The following is a 21,278-nucleotide window of genomic DNA, read 5'->3' as shown; positions in this document are numbered from 1 at the left end:
ATAAATAATAATAATAACAATAATGATGAGAAATGTCTCATTTTCCAAATAAGACCACAGGCATCAAGAAAATGTGCATGTATCCAGCTGAACAGACTTATTCATACATATTTAGGAAGAATACTAGTATATTAAACCAAAGGTATGTTTCTGCCTAAGGAAGAGTCCTTAAGACATTTCAAATTACTGGGCTCACACTATACACACACATCATTTCTAACCTTTTATTCATGTGACATTACATGATCAGTTGTGAAGAATTTTACCATGATTCAGAAGCAAAAGCTTGTACTTTTGTCCTTAAATTAAAAAATAAAACACAGCCATGAATGTAATACTATTTAATGAGTAGCAAAAAAGAAAAGAAAAAATAATCAGAAAGCTTTCAGGACTCAACGCTTGCTGATACAGTACTAAGATGTTCTTCTTATCACAAGCATGGCCTAAAGCATTGTCTTGCATTAGATACCGCAAGCAAACTGCTTTTTTCAGAACAATCAAACTACAGAAGGAATGAGGGGTGGGGGGTGCTGATTGTTGTTTTGACTGAATCATGACTCAGAGATGGAGGTGACTGTCACATCACCTGATGCTATGGAAACATGTATAATCAGGCAAGCTTTTTATAGATTAACAAAACAATAAAATATGCATATGTATGAAAATAACATTATCAAATGCTGTGTGTGCTCTAGTCTGTGCACTTGAGATGCTACTGACAGCTGAGTGTGTCTGGGTTCCAAGAGGGAGGGTGCGAAACGCAGAGTCTTAGGGATCAAGTGCTGGGACTGTTTGCTTGGAGATGCATGCAGGGGGTTTTAGACTGCGCTTACCAGTACCACAGGTGTAGCCATGAATTGAGTAAAGTGAGTTAGTACCAAAATACGCGAGTATGCATAGAGATTGTATCTATGCAAAGGCAGGGGCGTTAGGGAGATAAAGTGACAGTCCCAATAGGCTAGATCCTAGGTTCCCAAACCGTGCGCCGCGGCTTCCAGGGGTGCCGCGGCGCTGTCACAGGGGTGCCGTGGACAGGAAGAAGAAGAGGAGGAAGGGAAAAAAAAAACCAAAAAAACTACTTACCTGGGACCCAGCATCCTCCTCCTTCCTCACTTCTCACTGAATGCCGGGCGTGAGGTAGTTTTTAGTTTTTTTTAGTAAGTTTTTAGTAAGTAGTTTTTGGTTTTTTTTTTTTTTCTTCCTGTCCACGGCGGGGGCACAGCGAGGAGCAGAGGCTGAGGGGGAAGAGGCTGAGGGGACAGAGCGGGCAGAGGCTGAGGGGGGCAGAGCGGGCAGAGGCTGAGGGGGCAGAGCGTGGGGGCACAGTGTGTGTGGATGTGTGTGGCGGTGCAGGGGGCACAGAGTGTGTGGGCGCAGGGGGCACAGAGTGTGTTATTCTTTGACTGAAATATAATTGAAAAAAATATACATAAATTTTTTTCCCTTGGATTTATGTGTATTATTTTTGTATACAACTAAATAAGTATTTCTGTTCTGACCTAAATACTTATTACGTCTTTTTGACTACTTATAAAACGGGACTGCTCGGTAATTATTTTGGAGGGGTGCTTTGAAAAAATTATGGAGACTCTAAGGGTGCCGCGAACTGCCAAAGTTTGGGAACCAGTGGGCTAGATTGTCAGTTCTTATAAATAAAGGATAATAATACTGGACATAAGTGTCCACAGCACATACAGAGGAAATATACGGTAAGAAGAACAGAGCAATGTAATAACTGTAAAGGCACAGCACTACAATATGGACAGAACAAAGTAACCAGCACTGAGGAGGCAGGGAAGGAGAGGGAGGATGGGGTAATCTCTCCCAAAAGTATGATGCATAGGAAGAGGGGGAAATGAAAGGGAGTAAAACAGCATTAGCTGAGTCTGTACTTGGTATACTGGATGCAGCAAACAGGATTTGAGTCCTTAATTAAAAATGGGAGGTAAGACATAGGTATGCTAGTGGTAACGAAAATGGAGGAGGAAGGACATGAGTGAAGAGTGTATAATCTAAAGGGAGGGTTAAAAGAACGGGGGTGAAATAGAGAGGGTGAGACCAGGGGAGTAGAGGTGATGTAGGAGGAGAGCTGTTAGGCTTTGATAAATAGGTAGGTTTGAAGAGCCCGCTTGAAGCTTAGGAGTGTGGTTGAGAGCCTAATGGGGAGAGGGAATGACTTTCAGAGAAGGGGAGCAGCATGGGAAAAGTTTTGAACGTGAGAGAGTGAGGAGGTAATGAGTGAGAAGGAGAGGCGACGGTCATTGGTAGAATGAATAGGGCAGGATGGAGTGTTGAAGGAGATGGGATGGAAGACGTAGGGGGCAAAGGTTTGGGTTAAGGCTTTAAAGGTGAGGGTAAGAAGTTTTAACTGGATGGGCAGCAGTGTTGAGAATGGATTGGAGTGTGCAGGAGAAGGGGAAAAGAGTGAGAAAGAGGTTACAATAATCCAGACGAGATGATAAGGGACTTAGTTGGTTCCAGGGTGAGAACGGGACTAATTCAGGAGATGTTTTGAAGGTGGAAACAGCAATATTGGGAGAGGGACTGAATGTAGGGGGTAAAAGAGAGGGAAGAGTCGAGGATTACTCCTAGGCAGTGCACTTGAGGGACAGAGTATAGGGTAATAGTGTCAACAGATAAAGAGATGAGTTGAGCAGACATGGGGGGGGATTTCTAGAGGGAGTGGGAACATTATCAGTTCAGTTTTAGATTCAATTTAAGGAATTGGTGGGACATCCAAGGAGAGATTGCAGACAGACAGCAGTAGGCATGGGAGAGAAGAGAGGGGGAGAGGTCAGGAGAGGAGTATAGTTGATACTGTAAACAATAATACTTGATAAGATCAACAAGGGAAGAAGTGTAATGGGAGAAAAGAAGGGGACCAAAAATAGACTCCTAAGGGACACCGATAGGTAGCGGAGGTGGAATGGAATAGGAATCAGGGTTAGAGGCGGAGAATAAGCGAAAGGTATGATGTCAGCCAGGAGAGAACAGTGTCATGCAGGTCAAAGAAGTGAAGAATTTGCAGGAGGAGAGGGTGTTCCACTGTGTCAAAAGCAGCCAAGACGTTTTTCTTGTATAGCATGATAGAGGCAAGGGCATGCTTGAACGATGATGGGAAGGTGCCTGAATCAAGGAACAAGTTGAACAGATGGGAACAGGCATTGGGGAAGAGGCAGGAGAGGATATGGCAAGCAGACAGGTGATGAGGGAGACTGAACCTTTGTACCTGCAAATGATGCGAGGAGGACAGGGTGAGAAAGCTAGACGGGGGAATGGGACCAGGGGAGGCAGGAGGAGAAAGAGACCGAATGAAAACAGATGGGAGGCGATATGCTGACGCACAGTCAATTTTAGATGTGAAATGGGCGGTGAAGTCAAATGTAATCAGAGTGGGAGGAAGAAGGACAGAGGAGGGAATTTACAATAGCAAAAAAAAAAAAAAAAGACAATGGGGTTTCAGGACCGAGATGAGTAAGAGATTGGAAGTAGGATTGTTGAGAATAAAATGGCAGAGCTTAATGAAGAAAGCATGAGTTTGAAATGAAGGGAGTGCGCAAGAGAGCGCGACTCCCTCCTGTGCTACTAGGCAGTATGAGAGCATTTTTGGAGGTGTCTGGTGCATTTAGAGTCCCAGGGTTGTGGCGTAGATCTATCTAGTCTAGCAGTAACAGCAGGTGTAGCAGAGTCAAGTGCAGGGGAGAGTGAAGTGTTATAGAAGGAAACAGTCAGGGCAAGACATGAGACAGTATGAGGGTTGATGGCATCAAGGTTGTGCTTGGTGAGAGTAGCAAAAGATGAAAAAGGAAAACATTCTTTTTATCTAGCATATATTTTGAAGTCGTTACCTTTCTACCTAGTTTAGCTTCAACGTTTGTCAGAAGTGAAAAAATTTGACACGAGGAATGAAACTAGTCATTTGCTTTATGTATATACAGTAGTGATAAGTAATTGTGTTACTTAGTGATAAAATATGCATGGCTCAATTTGTGGACTAGACTAAGATTGTAGAAAGGCATAGATGTTAGAAGTCAAAAATGTCATAAAAATGTCATTGCTCATCCAGAAGCAGGCCAAGATATTTCACATAGAAGGTTCTCTGATAAAGGTCATTACAATCTATCAAACACATAAAAATATACAACTGTGACATTTAAAGCATAAAACTGCAATGTTAAAAATTTATTATTCTTTTCATCATTTTCTGAATGTAATTCATACATACAGCACAAATGTGATCTCATCCCAATGCTAAACACCACTGTGCGCTGTTAAATATTTCTTTATGCTGGTTATTCCAGACCTACTGCTGCTGGTATAAGCAGTATTCTTCATTTGTAGAGTTGCTTAGGTTATGCAAATCCTGAAAATATAATTCAATATACATGTCTGACTTAATTGCTTACCTGGCACCCTACAAAAAGTACTGTAAGTTTACAAACAGATAAATTGGTATTATGAATATGTATAAATGAGAGAACTGAAGGCACAATAAGAGAAGCCACAGTGAAGTAGAAGGAGACCATTTAGTTTACCTGGACCCATACCAATATACCACATAGACAGCACCACAACTGTGGAGTTTGAAACAAGCAAAACTCGTGGCATTCCCTGTAACACCATAATGCAGCTCAGCAGATCTGCTGTCTGTCAAGTACTGGGGTTTTGGTATGGTGCCAGTAAAGAGAGGAAGTTGCATAGAATGATAAGTGAAGGCAAAGGTCCTCTGGGACTCAGCACATAAAGCACAGTATTCTGTACTGTAATGTATAATGCCAGGTGGATTCCATATGGATAGGGCAGTAGGTGCCTAGTATCTAAATTAGGCTTTATTACATGATGAATAGTGAAAATAGCTAAAACAGCAACAGTGAGATGACATAGAAAACAGAGTTGCAAAGGGACTTGTTAGGAGAAGAAACTTTCCTTACATACAATACCAATTGATTGGAAGACATTTAGGGCCTTATGTAGTTGGGCTCAATTTACGCCAGAAGCATAGGCATAAACTATGTTCTTCAAATGTATACAATGTGTAGTGTGCAGAGACATAGGCAAGATATACTGTATGGACAAAAGTGATGCTTGACCATTTCACCAACAGAGACTGTAATGACATTGTATTCAAATACATATACTTTAATATGGAGTTGGTCCCCCTTTTGCAGAGATAACAGCTTCCACTCTTCTTGGAAGGCTTTCCACAAATGTTGGGAGTGTTTCTTTGGGAATTTGTGCTCATTCATTCTGTAGAGCATTTATGAGGTCAGGCACTGATGTTTGACGAGAAGGCCTGGCTCGCAATCTCCATTCCAGTTCATCCCAAAAGTGTTCGATGAAGTTGAGGTCAGGGTTCTGTGCGGGTCAGTCAAGTTCTTCCACACTAAACTCATCAAACCATGTCTTTGTAGTGCTTGCTTTGTGCACTGGGGCACCGTCATGTTGGAATAGAAAAGGGCCTTCCCCAAACTATTGCCACAAAGTTGGAAGCATATCATTGTCCAAAATGACTTAGTATGTTGAAGAATTTAGGTTGCCCTTTACTGGATTAAAGGACCTAGCCCAAACCATCAAAAATAGCCATGTAACATTATTCCTCCTCCACCAAACTTCACAGATGGCATAATGCAGTCAGACAGTAACGTTCTCCTGGCATCCGCCAAACCCAGACTAGCCCATCTGTCTGCCAAACAGAAAAGCGTGATTCATCACTCTACAGAACACATTTCCACTGCTCCACAATCCAGTGTCGGTGTGATTTACACCACTCCATCCGACGCTTGGTATTGGTCTTGGTGATGAGAGACTTACATGCAGTTGCTCGGCCTTGGAAACTCATTCCATTAAGCTCCCACCACACAGTTTTTGTGCTTACCTCAATGCCAGTGGAAGTTCGGAACTATTCAGCTATGGAATGAGCAGAGTGTTGGCGATTTTTACCCACCATGCGCTTTAGCAGTTGTGGACCACGCTCTGTGATTTTATGCAGTCTTCCGCATCGCGGCTGAATTGCTGTTGTTCCTAAACGATTCCACTTTCTAATAATATCACTTACAGTTGACTGTGGAATATCCAGCAGGGATGAAATGTTACGAACCGGCATTCCTATCACAGTACCATGATTAAAGTTTCTGTGCTCTTCAGAAGGACTCAGTTTGTGTCACAAATGCTTGCAAAATGTAGACTGCATGGCTAGGTGCTTGATTTTATACACCTCTGGCAGTGGGGCCGAGTGAAACACCACAAATTAATAACAGGTGTGTCTAAACACTTTTGTTCGTATAGTGTACCTATTACAGAAAGAAAAAAAGAAAGCCAAGAGCATTTAGATAGGGGCGCACTCCTAGTCCAACATAGTACTAATTCAATATTAAAATGTAATTTTCTTAAAGAAAAAAGTGGCAGAGATACAATTAATAAATAAAATTTAAATGAAAGTGAGGCTTCCCTTCTTTGAGTCTCGAAATGTTTAAGAAAATTCTCTTGTATTGCATGCGAGTCCAATTGTTTATTCATATATTTCAGGAACCAAACTTATTGCTTCCAATGTATATTCATTACAGGTTGGTATAAATGTTAGATTCCACAGTGTGCGGTCTATCAGTCCAGTTTCCAATGGCTACATACGCACACTTTGCATTACAGTATTTACCAATATTGTTTAATTTAAAGAGGGGTTATTAAGTGTGTGCATCCATTACATACAGTTTTGTATCGATATGTGGTGTAGTTATCAATCATTACAATAACCATACAATTTGCGCTTTATTCAATCTTTCTTACATCAGAGAAATAAGTCAGTATGACATCTATTTCAAATGTATATCAGCAAAATCAATTGACACAAAAAAAAACAACAATTTTTTGTCGGGCCCGATCCCCCTCGGGAATTTAGCCCCACGCCGATTGGCCTAGGACTGGTTGATACTATAACAGGGCGATCGCACATTGTTTTTCTGCAATAGTACCACTAGCCCTGGCTGATTTATGTCCATTTATTTCAAGCCTCTTGAGCATCTATGGAAGAGGCCAAAAAAGTTGATGTACCAGGGCCCATAATTCCTCGACAGCCCTGAGTATTAGTTTATGCAGTGTGCACACTTATACAATTGTGATATTGTAGGCTCCCCCCCCCCTCCCCTAAAAATAGTCTGTTTTTTGCTTCAGTTTTGTTGGTTGCAAGGTCACATTAGAAGGTGGAAAAAGGTCCGATATGATTTATATTGATTTCAGACATCACAAGCGCCTGCAATTTCAATAAGATGTAGACATCTTATATCCACTGTATCTTTCCTACTGTCACCTAGCTCCTGAATAACAATGCAGATACATTTGTGGATTTAATACTAACTGGTTATATTTTAAAAATACAGCTATACTTGCTGCCTCCCCAAATCGGTTCATACACATTTATGGCCAATAACAGGTCTAGAACTTAGTTTATTTTTATCTTTACACAGCCAGACAAGTCCCAAATAGCACCCATGAGGAGCGAAAGACCTCTTTGATAGATGTAAGCCACCCAAGGCTCCTGTCTACTGCCAGAAAAGGCTATACAGTCATGACCAAAGGTTTTGAGAATGACACAAATATTATTTTTAACAAAGTCTGCTGCCTCAGTTTTCATGATGGCAATTTGCATGTATTCCAGAATGTCATGAAGAGTGATCAGATGAATTGCAATTAATTTCAAAGTCCCTCTTTGCCATGACAATGAATTTTATCCCATAAACAAAATTTCTTCTGCATTTCATCCCTGCCACAAAAGGACCAGCTGACATCAGGTCAGTGATTCTCTCGTTAACACATCTGTGTGTGTGTTGACGAGGACAAGGCTGGAGGACAGTGGCAGATGGGGAGTTTGGCTGGGGCGGTACACCTGTCAAACAGTACCGCAGGTGTCCTAAGGTGAGCTCAGGGAGGACAGAAACCTCCCATGGAGCAGAAGGGCAACTGTTGACCACTGAGTTTCCTGGTTTGATATCTCAGTGCAGGATCCCAGCAGAGTGGAGATTACTCTGTCATGCTGATTGAGTTAAAACAACAGACTGGAAGCTTTAAAAAAGGAGGGTGGTACTTGAAATTATTGTTCTTCCTCTGCTAACCATGGCTAGCTGCAAGGACACACGTGCAGTCATCATTTCTTTGCACAAAAAGGGTGTCACAGGAAAGGATATTGCTTTAAGTAAGCTTGCACCTAATCAACCATTTATCGGATCATCAAGAGCTTCAAGGAAAGAGGTTTAACAGTTGTTTAGAAGGCTTCAGGGTGCAGAAGAATGTCCAGAAAGCACCAGGACCGTCTCCTAAAGTTGATTCAGCTGCGGGATCAGGGCACCACCAATGCAGAGCTTGCTCAGAAATGGCAGCACGCAGGTGTGAGTATATCTGCATGCACAGTGAGGCAAAGGCTTTTGGAGGATGGCCTGGTGTCAAGAAGGCCACTTCTCTCCAGGAAAAACATCAAGGACAGACTGATATTCTGCAAAAGGTACAAGGATGGGACTGCTGAGGACTGGGGTAATGTAATTTTCTCTGATGAATCCCCTTTCAGATTGTTTGGGGCATCTGGAAAAACGCTTGTCCGGAGAAGAAAAGGTGAGCGCTACCATCAGTCCTGTGTAATTCCATAAGTAATCAATAGTAAGCATCCTGAGACCATTCATGTGGGGGGTTGCTTCTCAGCCAAGGGAGTGGGCTCACTCACAATTTTGACTAAGAACACAGCCATGAATAAAGAATGGTACCAAAACATGATAACTAAGTGGTTCGGAGATCAAAACATCAAAAATTTGGTTCAATGGCCAGGAAACTCCCCAGACCTTAATTCCCTTTGAGAACTTGTGGTCAATCCTCAAGAGGCGGGTGGACAAACAAAAACCCACAAATTCTGACAAACTCCAAGCACTGATTAGGCAAGAATGGCCCATCAGTCAGTATGTGGCCCAGAACTTGATTGACAGCATGCCAGGGTGAATTGGAGAGGTCTTAAAAAAGAAGGGTCAACACTGCAAATATTGTCTCTTTGCATAAACTTAATGTAATTTAATTGCCAATAAAAGCCTCTGACACTTATGAAATGCTTGTAATTGTACTTCAGTATACCATAGCAGCATCTGACAAAGAGGTCTAAAAAGACTGAAGCAGCAAACTTTGTGAAAGCCAATACTTGTCATTCTCAAAACTTTTTGCCATGACTGTACATCAGTTCTACTTCACCTCATATTATGCTGTAAGCAATGCATTGTAACAAACTACATGTCTCCATACATATGTTTAAAGCACTAGAGGCAGCACAAAACACGTTTACGTTCTCATTTGAAAATTTTCAAAAATAGATTTCCCATGTAGAAACATTATTTTAATTATAATGTGTTATTACTACATAAACAGTATAGTGGGTACAGATGGAGAAAACGTCTTTAAACAGACTGTGTGATCAGTCACTTGTCACCATGCCTACCATTGGTGCTGCCCTGAACTAAATATGTCAGTGAATGGGTTTAATGTGGCCAATAAGTGTCAGATAGTGGCATAAAAGTGTTGTGTGTGTATGTTAGGGAATTTAGACTGTAAGCTCCAATGGGGCACGGACTGATGTGAATGAGTTCTCTGTACAGCGCTGCGGAATCAGTGACGTTACATAAATAAATGATGGCGATAAAGTTTAACTATACTGTTTTACCTGTAGATCACCAAACACAGGCAGTGTCTCAAACCAAAAGATTAGAGCTATTAGTATCTAAAAAAAAAAATGTGGGCGAAATGTACACCCAGTTAATGACAGTGCAAATACATTAGCAGATTATTTTCCTTTTAATGTGTTTTGAAACGAACGGTAATCAGTCTCCACCCACCAATGTAACGTTACCGATGCTGAAAATGTAATCCATTATCAACTGTATAAATCAAAGCAATGGTGTAAAATTCAGCAAGGATCACCCTCATAAAAAATGGCTTACATCCCCAGAAACTGTGAAAGACACAGACATGTAACAAGTACCTTTAATAAGCAAAAGGTCAAGTAAATACATCTGAGAATAAAATGCTCTCACCGTATTAATAACAAAACATGAATCCACTGATCAGTATTTTGGCAGTGAATAGGTTAGACAGCATGCAAAAAGATGCTGGTTACATACTCAGTACTCCATTCTGGAGAACAATATAAAGTGACACACGCAAACTAAATACAAGTATTTCTCGATAAGAAAAAACTATCTACTCTTTATTTTGAGTACTCCTAATCTAGTTTTACCAGAATAAGGAGGCTGTATATGGGACTTGACCACTTTCAGCATTAGCTCATCAGTCGGGACTAGACCTAGCAGCTGGCTAGAGACCCTTCAACTACAGATTGTCACATCACAAGCAAACTTTGCAGAACCACACAACATAGTTAATGCTAGACACACACTTTACAATCTGATAATACTGGATCACTGAACTATGATCACATCTGTGAGCACCTATGCCACAGGCCTGAATAGAATACAATTACCCATTCAAAATATAATGGCAAACAGGTTAATTCTGCAAATTGTGATTAAGTAGTATAAATCCAACTACTGTACAATGGTTGGTGAGTTTGATCGAATTGATCAAATTACTCAATCACAATATTACTATGTGTGGCCAGTCTAAGGTCCAATAGTAGCTGAAAATCGCCAACATAGATTAGAATAATTATACAGAAAAATGTATACACTGTACACATTTTATATTTTAAACACATTGAATGTGATGTTTGAATGCCAAATATGCTAAAAAATAAAAACTTATGTAGTCTTTTCACGGTAGAAAACATTAATCACAAAAAGTCTCAATACAGCTAGCATTGGTCTCCCAGATCTCATCATCCAAAGGCTCCAATTGCCTACAGAATGAAGCAGGAACAGTCATCTTCTTTTTGTCTAATTTATCACCCCATCCACTTCGCAGCACAGACTTGGTTTCTGTGTTATTTAAATCTTCAGCATTTCCTGGTGAACAATCACTCTTGACAAGTTGTTTGGTGTTCAATGGGTGGTCAAAAAAGTCATTTTGGATAATGTATCGGACACACTGCAAAATCACGTTCCTCTCATGTCGTATGTCACGAGCCAATAACTAGAAAGGAAAAAATATTTATCTGATATTAATGCACTGTACTTTAAATTTGAAAAATAAAAAAAATGGCCATTAAGAAAAATTATAGTGTAAACAATGAAAACAGCAGTACATTAATCCTAAAAATATGTACAACCTCATTTCAAATATTTTAACAAAAAAGTCTTTCCCACATCCCACAGATAATTAAAAAGTTAAAGAAACAGAAAAAAAAATTGCCATTGTAGTAGCTGTTCCAGCTCCTTTACACATGTAGATATTTATGTACTGTGTTACATACAACAGCAAAGAATTACCCAATATAAGAACTGATGATAGCTGTCTCAAATTATCATAGCATGACACTGATTTAATAGATTTATAATGATTTAATTTACGTGCCTTGTTCAACCCCAAGGGAATCAATCGGTGGCATGAGAGTTGTAGCAGGATATGATCCGCTGTAGGAATGCATGCATTGTAATATAACAAGAGCTAACACATAGATCCCATATGCTTACCATTTCTAGCAGGGTAGGTCGCTTCTTGGGACTAAACTGTTTCTTCGCCATGTTGTTGAGGCTTTTATTGGAGTGGAATTTATTCTGATAGCCTTGTGTCTGCACAGATCTGATTGAAGAGCCTGTCCCTGGTGCACTCAAGGTCACTTCAGACTTCACATTTGTTGGTTTGGTGGCCATGCTCTGTGCATGTCTTTCAAGGAGTTCTCTATTGTCTTCTAAAGCCTTAGCCACGGTCTTAATAGGGAGTTCTGAAATAGAACATAGGGTGGAGTTCTACAACTGTGGAGTGTCAAGTATACAAAGACATTATACAAGTAATACTACTAAACAGTATATATAAAAAAAAAAAGTTAAATTTGTTTCTAGCATTCTATCTCAAATTCAGTGATGTGGCTGTAGCATAAAACTTCCAGCAGAGGGAGCCCATGTATTTAGGGGGAGGCAGAATAAAGTTTAGCCAAGGCATTTTTTTTTTTTTAACCTCAAATATTTTATTGTGACACAGACAAGTGTGCAGCTGTGAAGCATAGAAGTAGGATTTGTGTGGTGTACTCAAATTTATGTACAGCAAGTTGGTAGTGATACATCTTAAACAGAAAAACTATATGAATGCAACTATTGAAAACGAATGGCAGGGCTCCAAGGCAAAAGACCCCCATCTAACCACTACACAGGTGTGAGGGCACCCCCTTCACCATGGTAAGACAGCTATTTGTTTTCTAACTTGTCTGTTTTGTGAAAGTTGGGCATTAAAACTCACCCTCGGGTTCACTGTCGCTGTCACTCCCATAGCTGGACATGAGTTTGCTCAGGCCAGACGTTACCTGCCTTGGAATGACAGTTAAGCCGGTGTTCACTGGTTCTCCACCACTGTCAGATTCTGGAAGGAGAAATCAGAAAATAAATATAACACTATATGTAACAACATCTATGAGTCAGGTAGTAAGCAGTATTTGTACAAACAAATGGGGTTGGGGTAAGACATAAAATGACTACATTTTATATTTCTAGAAGTGTTTTAGTACAAAAGGAACAGATTATTTAGCTGTATATAATACCCCTCCTGCTAATTCATAGTCACACTAACTGATATGACAATTCTGGTGTGAAGAAAAAAAAAAAAAAAAAAAAGAGTTTACAAAAACCTATACTCGCCCTCCCCCACCTAAAAGCCCACCATTACAGGAATCCAGCTGTACCCTATAATACAGTATCGCTGCAGGGAAATCCAAAGCTTTTTGTTACATGAAAGATAACAACTAATTGGATGTTTACTGAACCCTTCCACCTAGAAGTGTATGCTACCTCTAATAGTTAGAAGACAGAAAAAGACAGCACTCTCATACGGCTTCCCTAAAAGGATTATCTCCTTGATGTGAGTGGAAGCTGTCATGTAGTTTATGGAGTCAAATTACAATATACATATAGTATGGTACAACGGTCCCTGAGGTACAACATGCAATAAAATAATAATAATTTAAAAAAAAAATGGTAGAATGTTTTCTCAGCTTTACCAAGAAATACCTGGAGCAAATCATATCTCCGACTTGGTGTGCTTTATTTATTTATTTATTTTTACTTGTAACAACAAGCATCCACTAGTAGTACATTTTTTAGTAAATACTGTATGAAGTATTTTTTATTTCTGACAAACAAATGCACCACATTGATGGAAGAACAGTTAACAAAAAAAGTATAGCAACCATGTTCTTTGTAAACTATGGACAGTAGTTACTTTAACAGTCTGCTGACTGGATGTGAAAGTGGCACCACTACAGACCTTTTAAAGAAAAAAAAAAAATCCATTTAAAATTGAAAAAAAATCTCCTCTCCTATTCTAGCATGCAAAACGCATACTAGCTCTACTCGTGTAAAAGACCACAGTATTTTCCCTGCGTGCATTCTTACATTGTAACATGGTTTGTCCATGTACACATTTGCATCCTTCAGCTGGATTTTCTCCAAGGGCCATAGAACCTAAGTGATGTGCTACTGAAGCTGTCTGGTCCATGAACACCAATTCACATGTGGACCAGACTAATGAAAAATGAGGGGGTGGGGTGTCATTTCTATTTCTTTATTTCCATTTACAATCACTAGCAAAATGGTTGTCAACTGGTACATTGAATAGCCCTTTTTGCCGCCCCCTCCCCCCCCCACCTCCCCAGGTATCACTGAGATCAGACTTCCTCCAATGCTGAATACCTCTCTAAATGTAGCTGTAGCACTTACATGCTTTCAAATGAAGGAAAATAGTAGACTAAAGTTACACAAATATAAATGCAAAAATATGTCCCCCTGGTCATCGATGTATTGGATAATATCCATCCCTTTCACCAAAAGCTATCAAATGGCATTAAATACCATGCAACCATAATGCCCACCCCTAAGTGACAATTTCTGCTTCCTTCTTCTACCGGAGATGCACTTCCCGAGTTTCCCATTACAACCAATAATCAGTACCGCTTGCATTCCAGCAAGACCTCCACCGCCATGTGGTCATTTATTAAGCGTTGATGCCACCCTGCACCATCCCCATTCTGGCCATTCCACCGGTCGGACCTTACTATATCTATAATACATTACTAAAAACTTAGTTTTATACTTAAGTAAAATACATATCTCTGAATACATCTGTAGGACACAGCTACCTTAGGGTTGAGGTGACGACACAGGAGCTAGGCACATAAACGACTGAGCTCGTCCCCTCTCCCAAACCCACTAATCATCAGTTCTTTTTATGGCCCCAAGGAGTAGTTCAGGCTTTTTTTCCCCTAAAGGGCTGCTGCTGGCAGCCAGGATAGGTATTCTCTCTGGGGACCTCCTCAAGTATTCCTACTACTGTATGGAAGTCTGGGGGGGCGCAAGTAGCTAATTTTCTAAAACTGTATTCTATTCTGTAAATCCCTCTCTGTCCCTTTGTTTCTATTGATTATTTTTTATCTATACCTGAGACACTATTATTCGGGGTCTACACCAAAATTATAAATAATTGTAGCCAGTCAACAGTAAGGGTAGCAGTGTCTCCCAGACAGGATGATATATATATATATATAATACAATATATGCTCCATCACACAACCTGTGTAGCTTTTTGGATTTGTTATGTAGTATGTGTGTAAAATATTCAACTGCAAAAAATAAAAAAATTTCTATCATCTGATTTTGTCAGAAATACAACTTTTTACCCAAAGTTCAGCAATGTAGTCTGAATAACACAAAACGTTATGATTGCTTTTGAATTTTCTACAGAGTGCAGTGTGATTAAATATATGAGTTTGCAGAGCTCCAAATAAGGATTTGAGAATCAAAATACAGTTTTTCCCACTGGTGGATTTGTCTTGTATTGTTTGAGGGCTGTGCTGGTCACATATCACATATTTCCTTAGGAAAGTCTCCACTTTTTAAACATATATATGTTTTAACCACCTGGTTAATTTGGTGGACATAAGGTTTAAACACAAAACAAAACAAAAAAACCCCCTAAAGGTTAGAAAACCATGTATGACATTGTAATTTAGGAGATTAATTATAAATAATAGATAGGGAGGTAAATATTACGTCTTCATTCCTCTCTGCCAGCGCAAATGAGAGACTTCCCAAAGATATAGAGGGGGGTAACAAAACAAGGCCATTCTACTCAGGACATAGAAGTCTCCTGTTCCATGAAAATTAAATGTTTATCAGTACCTGAACACAAGAGTTAGGAGGCATTAATACTGAAGGGTAGTGTAAAAGACCTAGCACAGAAAAATAACTAACACAATATAAAGCCATCAAATGATCACAAAAGGCTGAGAAAACCATGAAGCTCTGAAGAACACAAGGCTCTAGTGACACTTAAAACATGGAATAAATTTGAGTGCTAACGTGCAACAAAATTACCCACAATATACATCTGGTGTCCTATCAAATGTACAAAACTAGTGTATCAGATTCTGAATGATCATAACACAAGGGAATTCTAAAACAGAGAACCTGCAGGATTACTTGAAGACAACCAATATACTTAAGCAGAAAAATATAACATGCACAATGTATTATCCATGGTATGTATCATGTATGGTACCAGACCAAGCTAATAATAACCATTAGAGTATTCAAGGAATTTTTTAACATTTTTTTTTCTCTTCCTATGACCATAAATTACACCATATGTATAATAAACATAGCATCAAATGCCTCCTATATGGCAAGGAAAGTTTATGGAATAATGTAGCCATATAATTAGTAACATAAAAGTACCTGTGATGCGTTTACCAAAGGGATTATGTTCAAGGCAAGGTCTTACTTTCCAGACTGTATACCAAATAAAACAAGGTGAAAAACATCTTGTATAAAACAAACAGACAGGCATGTAAACCTTAGCAACCATGCCTAAAATAATTCACGACAGCAAGTTTAAAGCCAGGATGGATGTGTATGCCACACAATTTAGCTTAAATAAATGCAAGGTGCTTGAATCGGAGATAGCACTTATAAAATGTAGCAACTGTAATGTGCACAGAAATAACAGACGTGTGTGCAAACATGGTAAGCAGCACACAAAGGCATAGTGTGTGCAGACAGTACAAAGCCACAAGTCGATGCCAACAGATAAATACACTGTATATGCGAATATATAAAGCAAACAGAAAAAAAGCCCACAAACAAAACAAACCACCATTTGTGCACACAACACACAATGAACTATACAACTAAACAAATGAAGAGAAAAGTGAATACAGTCTGCCCTCTGATAATTGTGCATACATTTATCCCATTTTTACATTGCCTCCCCAGCAATATTACGGGGGATATGAACCAAGGATACCGCCAGGGGTCAGAGCCTCAACACCTCGGCAAATTCCCGGGTCGACCGGGTTCACACTGAGCCCGGGCAGACCAGATTCTGCAAAAAAAAAAAATGAATGAAAAATGGACAGAGATAGTATTTATTATTTTATGGGTTTTTTTTATTTTTACCTCTTACAGAGAGAGCCAGGTTGAAAAACCCGGGTCTCACCGTTCAGACTGGAGGCTACCCGGGTCAGACCCAGGAATAACCCTCCAAAAGACCCGTGTCTAATTCCCAGATAATCCGATCCAGGAATTAAACCTGGACCCGTTCACACACAGCCTCAACCACGGAAAAAACACGGGTTTTAGAGGCATTGTGTACGGGGTATTAGTTACACATTTGATGTACACAATACACAGGGCTACAAGGTCAAGTTTTCTAATATTATTAAAGCACCAGGAAGATGGCAGGCTATATCGTAAGTGTCTGTGGTTGTGATGGTTTAGATATGCTTAAATAACAAACAATAAGAAAACCAATATTTAGAAGCATTCAAAATATGTGTACACTTTATGCACACATTCCTTTGCCCTGGACAGCAAAAAGAATAACAACAGGCAACAACATGTAAGATGCTTCAGTATATGTTATGTGTATGCAGACATTACAATGCCCACAACAGCAATGTGTGAGAACGTATGATCTCACATATAAACCATTTGAATGATATTTGACCATATATTACATGTCAGCAACAATACATAATACCCACCAACAAATTAGTAACAATACCAAAACGTTATCCAAAAATAAATACATAAGCCATAACTGACTAACTATACAAGGGAACTCCTAACTAAATGGAAGACATGGCCATACAATATTAAAATACAGGTGACTGCGTAATCATATACATTAACCTTATAAAATCCAAACAATTTGATACCTACGTAAATATATATATGCACCCATCACTACATACACTATATGGACAAAAGTATTTGGTCACACCCGTTAATTATTGAATTGAGGTGTTTGTCAGATCCGTTGCCAGAGGTGTATAAAATCAAGCGCCTAGCTAAGAAGTTTCCATTTGCAATCATTTGTGATACAAAATGGGTCGTTCTGAAGAGCTTCCAGTGATATTCCACGTTCAACTGTAAGTGATATTATTAGAAAGCGTTTCACAGTGTTCTCCTCCCGAGCACCTATTTCCCGGGGTGTACTACTCAACAGTGTACTACTTTAATATAATAAACCATTGTTTCTCCTATTAGAAGAGGCACTATGTGAGAACTACAGCCAGCAGTGTGAGATAGACCATTGACCACCAGTCTGAGCAGTCCTGGCAGTTGAAGACAAGAACCTCCAACATTTTTCATTATTATTGCAAAGTATTACAGCTGCCTCCACGCGGCGATTTCTTAATGCCACCCGCCTTGCAAAATTTTCTGGGGAGAACACTGATTTCGAAACAACAACAACAACTCGAAGCGGAAGACCACGTAAAATCACAGAGCGGGGTAAACGCTTGCTAAGGCATACGATGTGTAAAAGTCGCCAACGCTCTTCTGATTCCATAGCTGAAGAGTTCCAAACCTCCACTGGCATTAAAGCAAGCACAAAAACTGTGTGGCGGGAGCTTAATGAAATGGGTTTCCATGGCTGAGCAGCTGCATGCAAGGTTCACATCACCAAGACCAATGCCAAGCGTCTGCTGGAGTGGTGTAAAGCACATTGAAGCTGGACTGTGTCGCAGTGAAAACGTGTTCTGTGGAAAGACGAATCAAGCGTCTCTGTTTGGCAGTCAGATGGGCGAGTGTGGGTTTCATAGATTCTGGGAGAACGTTACCTGCCCGACTGCACTATGCCAACTGTAAAGTTTGGTGGAGGAGGGATAATGGTATGAGGCTGTTTTTCAGGGTTTGGGTTAGGCCCCTTATCTAAAGTGAAGGGCAATGTTAATGCTTCACCATACCAAGTCATTTTGGACAATGCTATGCTTCCAACTTTGTGGCAACAGTTTGGGGAAGGCCCTTTTCTATTCCAACATAACTGTGCCCCAATGCACAAAGTAAGGACTACAAACACATGGCTTGATGAGTTTGGTGTGGTAGAACTTGAATGGCCCACACAGAGCCCTGACCTTAACCCCATCGAAAGCCTTTGGGATTAACTGGAATGGAAATTACGAGCCAGGCCTTCTCTTCCAAGATCAGTGTCTGACCTCATAAATGCTCTACAGAATGAATGGCCACAAATTCCCACATAAACACTCAACATCTTGTGGAAAGCCTTCCAAGAAGAGTGAAAGATGCTAATGTTGCAAAAATGAGACCAACTCCATATTAAAGTATATGTATTTGAATAAAATGTCATTACAGTCCCTATTGGTGTAATGGTCAAGCGTCCGAATACTTTTGTCCATATAGTGCATGTAAACCTAACCACTGGGAGTGAGTGCATACAACTTATCATATGCAACTATATATAGTATCTTACACAGCATCCACAGTAAAACAAATGTGTATCCATAGATCAAAATATGAAAAAGATAGTAAATGCCATCTTATGTCATGTGCCCCCCTATATAATAACCACAATGCATATTACAAACACATACATTATATCAACATTACATTATGGAGTCTAATCACAACCTCATGAAGAAGAATAGAGAACAATGAGGTATGTGTGCATACATAGATTATAAAACAATTTAAAACAATTTGTGACTGTCAATGGAGCGCTTCACTCGGTGTGCAGCCAGATAGATTATAGCACACTACCACCAGATTCTGTAGTCATGCATAGTAATCTCGTGTGGCACTCTGAAATGAACATGTATGCGCACAGCACGAGTACAGTATTTGGTGTGCTCATCCATAGCGCCAATATGTGAAGCAAGGTGGTCTGCAAGTATATCACCTCTCAAGAATTACTCAGTCATACACAGGTGCCCTATGTAAGGCACTCAGATATGCATGTATAGAAAAGTCACAAGATGGGGTTGAACATAGCCATCATATATGACACTGCGTATACACAGCCACAATATTTTGTGTCATACATAACCATCATTGTGACAGGATGGATTTACTTTTCCACCCTGTCTTTTCTCTTGGAGTTCCCTTTTACAGTCAGTAACCCGCTGCTAAGGACCACTCCTACAGGTGTTCTCGGACACCAGACGCTCAAAGACTGCAAAATACATACTTGGTGGCAGCAATTACTCTCCTAGGCTCACTTACCAGCACCTATTACAGTGTAAATTAAAGCTATGACACAGGGCGCTGGATTCAATAAAGGACAGCAGGAGAATGGATTAGAGTACTAGCTCTTATCTGCAGGTCACATGATACAGAAGGCAACATGCAGGATCTTGTAAGTATAATGTGTTTTTTTGCTCTTAAAGGATCCATACAAGGACTGTTGTACACCAATGTGAGGTCCCAGTGATAACTCAGAAGTACATGATGGAATACCTCTAAATGGGCTCTACAGTTTATACACACACAAGTATCCAGGATATGAAATCCAGCCCCCTCTTCACATTGGCACCAATAAGCCTGTGCTGGGATATAACATATTAATATTAATGAATGCACCAGTGGATAGCACAGAAAACTATGCATTTTCTAAAATTGTATTTATACACAATTTTATAGCAATCGGATTTCCAAATCAGCTGCCATTTCATTATAGTAATATCCCTCTAATTACATAGGATACAAAAGTAGAGGATGGCCACTCGTGCTGACAAAGACAACACTGGCCTCAGAACTACTGCTTAAGTAACATTGGATTTCCTACCTCCAAATGCTACACAAATATGCTCTCAAAAATACCTGTAACAAAAATATTACATTTTACTAAGTGATACAGCTATAATCATATGTGAAGCACTCACATTACACAGGAAAGATCATTGAAGACAATACACCAAAAATATAGAAATGTTTGTAGCCACTAAAAAAAACAAGTTTACAAAGTATACTAAAGGACCTCATCAAAGCCAGACAAGTTGGAACTAACACACAAAGAGCAGATCATTACAAATGTTCAGGTGCAGTTAGCCCGTTAACCACCAATAATGCTCGTTAACCATAATTAAAAACGAAGCCATTTCATTTGAACAGAATATACTGCGTACTACAAATGAGCTTATAGCTACAAAAGCTGCACCCACTGGTCTAGACATGGTGTATAAGACAAAACTACACACAGCATTCCCCAGAAAGCCATAACAGCCAAATCTGGTTGCAACTCAGCACCAGAGAAGATCACATCCAGCAGAGAGAGACTGGCACATTTACCAGCAAGATGGACAGACAAATAGGGACTATTGCTGTGAAGCCCTCTACTGATCTACCTTCAAGGCGTCAGTACTCCTTACTAATAGAGTACAGAAAACAGCCTCACAAGACAGATCCCACACGTTGCTGACTAGGGCAAAAACTGACTGAGGTGTACAGAGGAGTGGGTCTCTTACTGCTGGGTGTTCTCTGACCTAGAGCGAGAAAGAAAAATGTACACATCATCATCAACATTTATTTATATAGCGCCAGTAAATTCCGTAGCACTTTACAATTGGGAACAAACATTGATAAAACAATACTGGGTAATACATACAGACAGAGGTAAGAGAACCCTGCTCGCAAGCTTACAATCTATAGACACAAAGCAAGTGCTAGCAAATCTTGCACAATTACCTGACACTGTGGGAAAAACAGATCTCCAAGCCCTGCCAATGTAAGGGTTCACAAAACTGTACTGAAGAACATGTTTTACTATTTCTATAAAGCGTAATGAAAGACAACCTCTTACCTGGATCGCTTCCAGCCAGTATGTCTAGCGGGTTCACTGGCTTTTCCTTACTCTGACTG

The 21,278-nt window shown here is 39.9% G+C and overlaps 1 protein-coding gene across 1 annotated transcript in view; it reads right to left on the bottom strand.

Moving 5' to 3' along the window:
• Positions 1-9,991: 9,991 nt before the first annotated feature.
• The window catches only part of NUFIP1 (nuclear FMR1 interacting protein 1), a 27,223-nt gene continuing 15,936 nt past the window's right edge, over positions 9,992-21,278 (bottom strand). Inside the window, exons 7-10 of the mRNA XM_075199736.1 lie at positions 21,220-21,278; positions 12,373-12,492; positions 11,610-11,860; positions 9,992-11,109 (exon numbers count right to left, since the gene is read on the bottom strand). The exon at positions 21,220-21,278 is cut by the window's right edge and continues 162 nt beyond it. Coding sequence (XP_075055837.1) covers positions 10,807-11,109; positions 11,610-11,860; positions 12,373-12,492; positions 21,220-21,278 — 733 coding nt within the window. The 3' untranslated portion in view covers positions 9,992-10,806. The remainder of the gene's footprint in view (positions 11,110-11,609; positions 11,861-12,372; positions 12,493-21,219) is intronic.

Source organism: Mixophyes fleayi, chromosome 2 (assembly GCF_038048845.1).
Source record: "Mixophyes fleayi isolate aMixFle1 chromosome 2, aMixFle1.hap1, whole genome shotgun sequence".
In the NCBI taxonomy this organism is placed as follows: Eukaryota; Metazoa; Chordata; class Amphibia; order Anura; family Limnodynastidae; genus Mixophyes; species Mixophyes fleayi.
This window is presented reverse-complemented; position numbering and strand designations above follow the sequence as displayed.